Source organism: Borostomias antarcticus, assembly GCF_949987555.1.
Source record: "Borostomias antarcticus genome assembly, chromosome: 13".
NCBI classification, from domain to species: domain Eukaryota; kingdom Metazoa; phylum Chordata; class Actinopteri; order Stomiiformes; family Stomiidae; genus Borostomias; species Borostomias antarcticus.
The window spans coordinates 13,165,590-13,176,070 of NC_140246.1; the positions used below are offsets into that span (position 1 = coordinate 13,165,590).

The window sequence follows — 10,481 nt, forward strand, 5'->3', positions numbered from 1 at the left end:
CTCCTGCTCCCGCTCCTCTGTTCTCTTTCTCCTGCTCTCTCTTCTGTTCTCTCTCTCTTCTGTTCTCTCTCTCTTCTGTTCTCTCTATTTCTCCTGCTCCCTCTCTTCTGTTCTCTCTCCTGCTCTCTCTCTTCTGTTCTCTCTTCTGTTCTCTCTCTCCTGCTCTCTCTTTCTTCTGTTCTCTTTCACTCCTGCTCTGTATTCTGTTCTCTCTCTCCTGCTTTCTCTCTTTTGTTCTCTCTCTTCAGTTCTCTCTCTCTCTTCTGTTCTCTCTCTACTGCTCTCTCTCTTCTATTATCTCTCCTGTTCTCTCTCTCTCCTGTTCTCTCTCTTCTGCTCTCTCTCCTGCTCTCACTCTTCTGTTCTCTCTCTCTTCTGTTCTCTCTCTCCTGCTCTCTCTCTTCTATTATCCCTCCTGTTCTCTCTCTCCTGCTCTCTCTTCTGTTCTCTCTCTCCTGCTCTCTCTTATGTTCTCTCTCTCTCCTGTTCTCTCTCTCTTCTGCTCTCTCTCCTGCTCTCACTCTTCTGTTCTCTCTCTCTTCTGTTCTCTCTCTCCTGCTCTCTCTCTTCTATTATCTCTCCTGTTCTCTCTCTCCTGCTCTCTCTTCTATTCTCTCTCTCCTGCTCTCTCTTATGTTCTCTCTCTCTCCTGTTCTCTCTCTCTTCTGCTCTCTCTCCTGCTCTCACTCTTCTGTTCTCTCTCTCTTCTGTTCTCTCTCCTGCTCTCTCTTTTCTATTCTCTCTCTCCTGTTCTCTCTCTCCTATTCTCTCTCTCTCTCCTATTCTCTCTCATGCTCCTGTTCTTTCTCTCTCCTGCTCTCTCTCCTGTTCTCTCTCTCCTGCTCTCTCTCCTGTTCTTTCTCTCTCTTCTGCTCTCTCTCCTGCTCTCTCTCCTCTCCTCTCCTCTCTCTCTCTCTCTCAATCTCACCCTCTTTACTTGAGCCCTCTCTGTACTGTTTTGCTCTGAATACTTTTTCTGATTGTCCATCTCCCGGCCAGTCTAATTTCCCTTTTCTACTCTCAACCCTTGTCTTGCTCTATATGCCACTCATCTTTCACACTTCATCTTCACTCTGTCTCTTTCTCTCTGTTCTCCTCTCATGACCCCCTGCTGCTGCTCTCCCTTCCTGTCTTGCAGTTTCGGTTTCCTCCTGTCATTGGTCTCTCTCCCTCCCCTGCGCCCCTTGTCTGTTCTCTTTCTCGAACACCTCCCTTTCATCTGTGCCCCCTGTCTCTCGTTCTGTCTGTTCCCCCTGTCTCTCGTTCTGTCTGTTCCCCCTGTCTCTCGTTCTGTCTGTGCCCCCTGTCTCTCGTTCTGTCTGTTCCCCCTGTCTCTCGTTCTGTCTGTTCCCCCTGTCTCTCGTTCTGTCTGTTCCCCCTGTCTCTCGTTCTGTCTGTGCCCCCTGTCTCTCGTTCTGTCTGTTCCCCCTGTCTCTCGTTCTGTCTGTGCCCCCTGTCTCTCGTTCTGTCTGTGCCCCCTGTCTCTCGTTCTGTCTGTGCCCCCTGTCTCTCGTTCTGTCTGTGCCCCCTGTCTCTCGTTCTGTCTGTTCCCCCTGTCTCTCGTTCTGTCTGTGCCCCCTGTCTCTCGTTCTGTCTGTGCCCCCTGTCTCTCGTTCTGTCTGTTCCCCCTGTCTCTCGTTCTGTCTGTTCCCCCTGTCTCTCGTTCTGTCTGTTCACCCATTTCTTCTCCTCCCCTCTCCGCTCTTACCTCATGACGAAGTCGGCCTGGTCGATGTCCCGTCCACAGCCGCTGTGCTTCAGGACTCCGCCGTTGCCCACCACAGAGCACCTCTTCAGGGGTAGCTGCAGAGGGGTCTCCTGGGAAAACAAGAAAACACAAACTTGTGTCATGAAGGGAGGGAGACACATCATAGGCTACATTTAGAGTCCCAATGAGGGCTGGTCCAGACACCACTCCTGTAACGATGCCGGAGTGCATAGAGATTAATTCCTTTCAAACATTTATTTTAACTCGTAAGGCACTGAGGTTTAGCTCAGTTACAGTGAGTTTACATCAAAACAAAGATATCGACAAATGCATTCAATTAACAACATAGAATAGAAAAAAATTCAGTTAAAACCATTACAAGTTGACACACAGTGGTCGGATATCATACTTTTAAATTTAGCATATGATAAAAGAGCCTCCAACTTCAGAGTAAGTTGAAGGACATTCCATGTGTTTGGAGCATCAAAGGAAAAATCTGTTTTTCCAAGCTCAGTGCATGCTCGAGGGACCCTAAAAACAGGGACCCTAAAAACAAACATCATTGGATCGAGTTAAGTAGTTTCCAGGATTCCATTCTAACAAAGAAATGATGTAAGGAGGTAGCTTACCAATAAGAGCTTTAAAAATAAACAAATACCAATAATAGTTGTGCCTTTGAGCGAGAGAACTCCAACCTAACTTATCCAGGGGTTAATTTGGGCTGGAGCCATCCTACAAACGGAGATGTCTGTTTTTGCAAAAGAACCCCTCAAACATGTTGTACAGTTTAATCGGTAATAATATTCTGAAATTGGATCTGTAATCATTGAAAAATAGGCTAGGTATTGGTTAGTTTGTGTGTGAGTCAATGATCAAAAATCTGAATAGGTCAATGAGTGGGTGGTAGATCTTATTGAGCTGGTCATTAATAAAAACACATAACCATCCAGGTTTCATACATACTGTACAGAACAACAATAAAACATTTATAGAAAGTTTCAGGAGTGCATAGGCGGTATAGGAGTTTAGGGACAGAGAAACTTCCCACTACTTTCAAGCTCCAAATCCTTTAGGATTTTCATTAAAGGCATCGTGTGAGATCAATTCAGGGAGTTTTAAGTCCTTTTGGAGGGTATTCCAATCAGAAGGGACAGCATATTTAAAAGCAGTTTCCCCCTTCACATGTAATCAAGAACACGCAGAAAAGCAGTTTCCCCCTTCACATTTTAATCAAGAATACTTTAATTTCAAAGATAGATCATTAAAGGCTTGATATTTACAGTATGAAGCAGTATTAAACACCACCATCACTGCAGCCACTGCCCACACCCATGCACCCCCCCCCCCTCCCCCCACATAACAAATCCCAATTGAACTCCTGACCTTATCATTATAGGACACAATGGTGAGTATTATATCTGTCACCAGTAATGAATCTGAAGGTAGAGTCCAACGGTTTAATTGTTGAGGCAGCAGCATGTTGAGAAATTATATCACCATAGTCCAAAACTAATAAGAAAACTGCTTCAACAACTCTCTTCCTACTGATCAAAGGAAAGATAGATCTGTTTCTGTACAGGTAGCCAACTTTATGTCACAGCTCCTGAGAGAACTAAGGTGCTACTCTATTTTTGATTCAAATCCTCTTAGAAGGAGCATGTTTCTCAAAAAATTAAATGAACGTTTCCTCAAAAGACTCCAGCGCCACCTGAACAGCATTATTCTCAGCCGTGCAAATTATATTTAAAAATCTTAGACACTGAAAGATTGAAGATTTTTCTTCACAACAGTGGGTGAGCTTGTTTTCGCCAGTCTCATGCTTCTCGTGCATGCCGTCGGGAAGTGGTCACTTACACCCAAGTCAAAAATTCTGTCACACCTATTTGGAAAGATTAAATCAATAAGGGTAGATCTAGCATAATTATTAGGATTTGTCTTGGTGCATTGGTTCAGTAACCAGCTGGAATTATCAAATGACCACATCTACTGTATCCTGACCAGGCTGACTAGCGAGAGATGAACTCTAGACTCTGCCTGACCTGTATCAAGGCTCAACAAACAACAACAGGATTCCAGAAGAAAGGTCATAAAGGGGTGGAATATGTTTATTAGCATGTGACTGTATTGCCTGTTTTTAAGTAGGCCTATATCACATTCCTAGAACACTGTGCTTTACTTATGAGCCTATTTAGAACACTAACAGTGCACTTTTCTCCCTTATCTAGTGTAGCTTTGAAAATATACTATTACGGTAACTGTAACTATAATGGTGAATATAAAAGGCTTGTTTCCCGAACTCCCGAACCAGTCGGCCAATTCCAACAGCCCACGCCATAGCATAACAGCTGTTATTTTGTCCAGTCATCACATATTTGCATCTCACAGTCACGGATGGTATCAGATGGACAATCATCTACATTTAGACTGAGCTGAATCAATACAGAAATAAATGAACCAAAACCTCCTTTTGACTGAGGTTTCATTGAATGTCCTCTCACCAAAACTCAAATGCTAGCACTTGTAGTTTACATGAGGATGATACTTTTAGCAACTCTTCTACCAGTAAATAAAATATGTATTTTTTTCTTCCCAAGCCAAAACATAGCTCAACAATCCTACTTTATGCTCAAATATGAATCACTGTACTTTTCTGCACCAGTAGTCCAGCTCTTTTAGACGCAAGCTGGAACAAAAGAATGCATGTGTGGGAGACAGGAAAAAGCCAGAAAACCTTCAGTGGGCAGGGTCTTTCTTTTCATGAACTCTTTTATCCATGTCTGTTACATTTCAATGTCCTCCATCACTCTCTTTTGTAAGGTAACCTGACAATGAGACTTGTCTGAAGAACTGATTGGTGTGTGTGTGTGTGTGCATTCTTGTTTTTGCATGAATATGCATACATATAATGTAAAGCTGTGCATGACTGTGCAGAAATGTGTGTTTGTGTGCATGTGCCTGTGTGTGTGTGTGTGTATGTGCATGTGTGTGTGTATGTGTAGTTGGCTGGTATAGGGATAAACATTATGTTGTTTATACCGTGTGCCTGACCCTATACCGTGTGCTTGAGTTGGTGACATGGATGAACCGAACCCACACACACACACACACATACACACACACACACACACACACATTCAAAAACACATAAGCACTTAGACACATATACAAGCACACATAGGGCACATGGAAACACACACACACACACACACACTCACACACACACACACACACACACACACACACACACACACACACACACACATACACACACACACCTCTATTTGCCTCAGGGTCTCCACTGGAGCGTGGCAGCGGGCTGAGCCAGCGAGAACAACCAGCTTACAGCACTGATAAACAGGAGAACCAGGGAGCTAAGACAGATATCTGACAGCGGAGATCGAGGTTGCAGGGGGACGCTTATTACTGCAACACGCATATGGACCACCCATTTACTGGATTTGTTTATGCTATTTCACTATCTTATATCCTTTTAAATTGTTATAATTGTCCATCCTCTGGGAATATATGTTTTAGTTCATTTGTTTATGTAATAAAACTGTAATTTAACCTCAGTGGCAATCTGAAAATAAAAACTATGATGAGTGAAATAACATGGTATAGAACCTTACTTAACTATTTATACATAATGAGCAATGGAAACTGGGCAGGATGATCAAATGAGAAAAAGAATTAAGATGAATGATGAGTTCTGTCTCTGTGTTTCTGTCTCAGTTAACTAGCAAACACATAATTGCCAAATTACATTACAGGGCCCAGTGCCCATTCTTTAGTCTTCCAGTGTGTGGTCGGAAGGCCCTTGTCTCTATGCCTGTGGGATGGCCCTGGCAGCTTCTGTAAGGCACTGTTAACTGTCTAGGCCCAAACCTACAATCAGCACACTGGTGCTGTAGAACAGGCACAGTGCCAAACTCAGGATGGGCAAGTCTCTGTGTGTGTGTGTGTGTGTGTCTCTCTCTCTTCTCTCTTGTCTATTTTTAGAAAGCAGTGGTTATAGTCTAAACTTAAAGAGGTCTCCTAGTGTGGGTATGTGTAGGGGGGTAATCAGGAGTTAGGGTAGGGAGAGAGAAGGAAGAAAGAGAGAGAGAGAGAGCGAGAGAGAAAGAGAGAGAGAGAAAGAGAGAGAATGCATGGAAAGTTACCTCCTCCAATCTGCACTGTTGTTCTTTTTAGGAACCCAGAAGCCAGACAATACAGAATAGAATAGAGCGACAGAGATCCGAAAAGTCTGGTCAATGGTTGTATTATTGTAACGGGAAGTAGTACATTTGAGATTTGACTGCTGTCTTTTAAAATGTTTAGTTTATATAGTTGGTTATTTGATAGCAGTTTAACTGAAATTAATATTTCATTCGGTTTATTTATTTATTTATTTTGACATCACTTTCAGAGTTCCGAATGATCCTCACTCCCGATGTGTTTGGTTCAAGTTCAACTGCTGTACACTGTAAGGGAACAAGCGTAACCTCTGTACACTGTAAGGGAACAAGCGTAACCTCTGTACACTGTAAGGGAACAAGCGTAAGCCAGAAGGAAACATTTCTTATCTTTGAATGAGGAAACGCGAGACTGGTCTGTCTCTGTTCTCATGACTGTGGAGTTGCCGCTAATGAACTTGGGGACATGGCACAGAAACCATTGCACACTATTAGCACTAGAGTTCACATTTACCCGAAAGAGGTTAAATTCTGATAGTGTACAGTGTACATCTACCAAAAGAGGACTGGGGTCTGTGTGAATCAGCGTTGTGGTACAGACAAGTCTTTTCTCACTTACTATGTAATGCTGCTCGCTTTCTCACACCAAACTTACATCCAACACCCATCCTCCCACTCACACACCACTCACTCACACACACCCGCACACACACACGCAACATCCCTACACAACACCAGGTGCTTTACAGTTCCTCACACTTTTAGTTTCTCTCATGTCCCATGCAAGGGTGTGTGTGTGTGTGTGTGTATGTGTGTGTGTGTGTGTGTGTGTGTGTGTGTGCGTGCGTATGAGTGTGTGTGGAATAACCGTGCCTCAGCACACCTGCTACTACATACACTTCCTGCATTAATCCCAGGGGGATCAGTAGCTAGCTATTTCCACCTCTTGGTTAAGCCATTAGCACCTGCAATACACCAGCAGGGGCCTCGTGGTTAGTGTTCGCCCTGAGATTGGGAGGTTGGGGGTTCGATCCCTGGCCAAGTCATACTAAAGACTATAAAAAATGATACCCAATGCCTTGGGTTGGATTGGGGGTAAGTCCCTGCAACATACTAGCGTCATGTCCAGGGGTGTACTTGTACACCAAGTACACGCTAAGGAATCAGCAGATCCTTGTCACCATTGGTTCACAAGGCTACTTACTTACTTTACCTGCAGTATATGATGAATCAAAGGAGGAGGCCTTATGGTCTCTGTATGAGTCACAGGGGTGTTCGGAATCCCAAAACCCAACATTGCTCTGCAACTCAATAATCCTCCACTCAGTGCTGATACAGAAATATGCCTTTGCCCATCATCCTGTGATGGAACAGGCCACATCTCCACATATCTAACCCAATCAAGTCCCAGGGCTTAAACAGCCCTTCCTGTCCCCTCTGGTGTGGATCAAGTAGGATTCATCTCCAATCCCTAAGCTTGGCTCCGGGGTGTCATGTTCTCCTCGCTAGTGACCTAAGGAGAAATCATTTTCCACTTGCACCATCTGTCGTCAAATCCTTTGTCCTGGCAGATAGCATCTCTGGAAATCACCAGAACCCCCTTGAGACATTAAATGGACAATGGGTGTACTGTTGCACTAGGATCTGTAGCATGGAAGATCCATCACTACGCTACACAGAATTGAAAGCCTAACTTTAGTTTATGATTACGTTACAACATTTAAAAATAAATAATACAAAAATACAGATGTCAGTCATTAAATTCTCTAGCTAGAAAGAGCCAGCAAATTGTGCAGTAGAAAGTCAATTTGTGGGCTGAATGTCCCAAATATGATCATAAAACCACTGGTACATGCAAGAGTTGATGTAGGCTATAATATTCTAAACAATGTTTTGATTAGCCAATTGTAAATTATTACTTATTTTGTGAATCTGCAATTTAGTTAGCGCCATTCTCAAATTGTGATTAGCATTCGTGCTAACTTTAGATGTGCTTCGATGTGGAAAACAATGTCTGATTACTAGTAAAATCCTTAAGTCTGATTCTGGTCAGATCTACCCCTGAATGTCTGATTCTGGTCAGATCTACCTCTGAATGTCTGATTCTGGTCAGATCTACCTCTGAATGTCTGATTCTGGTCAGATCTACCCCTGAATGTCTGATTCTGGTCAGATCTACCTCTGAATGTCTGATTCTGGTCAGATCTACCCCTGAATGTCTGATTCTGGTCAGATCTACCTCTGAATGTCTGATTCTGGTCAGATCTACCTCTGAATGTCTGATTCTGGTCAGATCTACCCCTGAATGTCTGATTCTGGTCAGATCTACCCCTGAATGTCTGATTCTGGTCAGATCTACCCCTGAATGTCTGATTCTGGTCAGATCTACCCCTGAATGTCTGATTCTGGTCAGATCTACCTCTGAATGTCTGATTCTGGTCAGATCTACCCCTGAATGTCTGATTCTGGTCAGATCTACCCCCAATCCCAATCCAAATGGCGTTCCACGACCTACACCCGCCAACGTCATGTCGCTTGCGGGTGGGCTTTCACTCCTGCTCCTGCTGTTGTCTTTGTAGACCTAGTGCAGGTCATTGAGGTGCTGCAGTGGGCATAATTATCTTCACTTTTTGTGACGTGATGCTATTAAGCTCCGGTAACATTGTTAACATGAATGTGAAATAAATGGATGGAGATCAGATCCGTTTTTTAAATAACGAAACAGGAGTAGGAGTATCGGTTTCCATGACATCCCTCAAAGACACTTTGAAAAGAATTGTCTGTAGCCTACGCTATCTTCTATGTGTAGGTTGATGTGACTGTTGAAAGTGTGTTTTGTAGCATCAGTACAGATCACATGTATTTATCAGTTTGTTGTGACTGTGGCCATGCAGTTAATGTGTGTTTAGTGGTCTACTGTAGCTTAGTGAACTTTGTTATGGTTGACCATATTGATGTCCAACCCAAAGCCTGAAAGTACTGAACAAGACAAACACACACACAAACACACACACACACACACACATAGGCCAGCACCCCCTGGTTTAAGCCTACCTGCACAAAGAGGGTGTAGGTCTCGTTGTTGACAGTGTGCGAGTGGTAAAACTCCCCGTCATACCACATGACCTTCCCCATGGGAGAGTTCTCCTTGGTCACTGCAAACATCCGCCTCGGATCGCAGCATTCTGTCAGCAACTTTCTATTAAGACAGGGAAGGTTGACAGGTAAAGTTGACAGGTAAATGTTCATAAATGGTTCATGTTGGGACTGTTCAGTCACTGCATAGTATAGATGAACATTGTTGGATCAGTATAATTGGATAATAACAATGTGTTCTTATGTTGGAGAAAATATGACAGCTAGTAGACCTATCCTAAAACATAACATTCAGAGAATATATGACAGTTGAAGCTACTCCTGACCCAAGTAGCCTGTTTCAGCCTTCATAGGCCTTAATTTAATCTAATACCAAAGCAGAACCATGTAGGCTTTAGCCTACTGTAAATTACCCTACATTCCGTCCTCCAATCCCATGATAAAGCACGTGTCTATTTCAAAGTGAGCTTTGTGCAATGTTGTACAGTAGCTATGACATTAGGCTATGGGCGCACTATGTGCTCTGACCAACAGCGCACGCGCAAAATAGGCTTACAAGTCTGTCTAGACTTTCCAAGCTCATCGAGCCTTCGTTCATTTAAAGCAGCCTTTGATTCCGCAGGTGTTGCATTCTGCGTATTATCCTAATCAGATTCACCCCCGTGCCGACTATAGGCGCCTCTCAATATTATCATGAGAATAAGACAGCAGCAAAAGAACAAGCCTTCATTACAGTAACAACAGCGTGCCCTGGAAATTCAATTTGATACCGTGATTTATCAGGGGGATTCAGGTGGCATTGTATAGCAATTTTTTTTGACACATCTGAAATGTCAATTGAATAGGCCTAGGCCCTAATAATATAAAATACTAGGCCTTTTACTACGAGGCCCACTACTAGGCCTACTACTACCAATTACAGTATAATAGTACTAATTGTCAAATGCCTAATATAGCATATTATTGCTGACAATAAGTCAATATGGTAATGCAAAAAATATAACAAACTAATAATGAACAAACCCTGCTTTTCTGGGCATGTGTCAACAAAGAGAGAAGGCATGAGATAATGACGAAACCCCACCTATACAGATCTATCCCCGTTTGGTTCTTCTGCCACACTTGCCCCTGTCGCAACACCTCGTCCACGATCTCTTTATCGCTGGGGAGTCTGTATACAGGGAAAATGTACAGCCAGCAGAGTACCAGCACACACAGAGCGACCGACACCGACAGCTTGCTCTTGTGGCATCTCCCCAACATCATTCCTGCGTGTGTTCCCCGAATCACAATCGGCCCATTCAAACGAATTGAATCTGTTGAAAACCTGTCTCCAGTGTGAAGTGGCGTCCTCGAGTCTGTGTGTGTGAGCTTTTATTCAGAGAATGGACGGGGTCCTCTACCATCCCGGGCAAAGGGTGGAGCGGGCTGCGTCTGGAATATCGCACGTTTATCCCCTCGATTTGTCGACGCATCGAATTCCTTGATATTACTCCCGAGAC

At 43.6% G+C, this 10,481-nt stretch overlaps 1 protein-coding gene across 1 annotated transcript in view; it reads right to left on the reverse strand.

The window, feature by feature from the left end:
- st8sia1 (ST8 alpha-N-acetyl-neuraminide alpha-2,8-sialyltransferase 1) overlaps positions 1-10,245 on the reverse strand; it is a gene marked incomplete at both ends in the record, with an annotated part of 11,889 nt that extends 1,644 nt beyond the window's left edge. The window contains 3 exons of the mRNA XM_084448001.1: positions 1,709-1,818; positions 8,938-9,082; positions 10,064-10,245. Coding sequence (XP_084304127.1) covers positions 1,709-1,818; positions 8,938-9,082; positions 10,064-10,245 — 437 coding nt within the window. The remainder of the gene's footprint in view (positions 1-1,708; positions 1,819-8,937; positions 9,083-10,063) is intronic.
- Between the last annotated feature and the right edge of the window lie 236 nt (positions 10,246-10,481).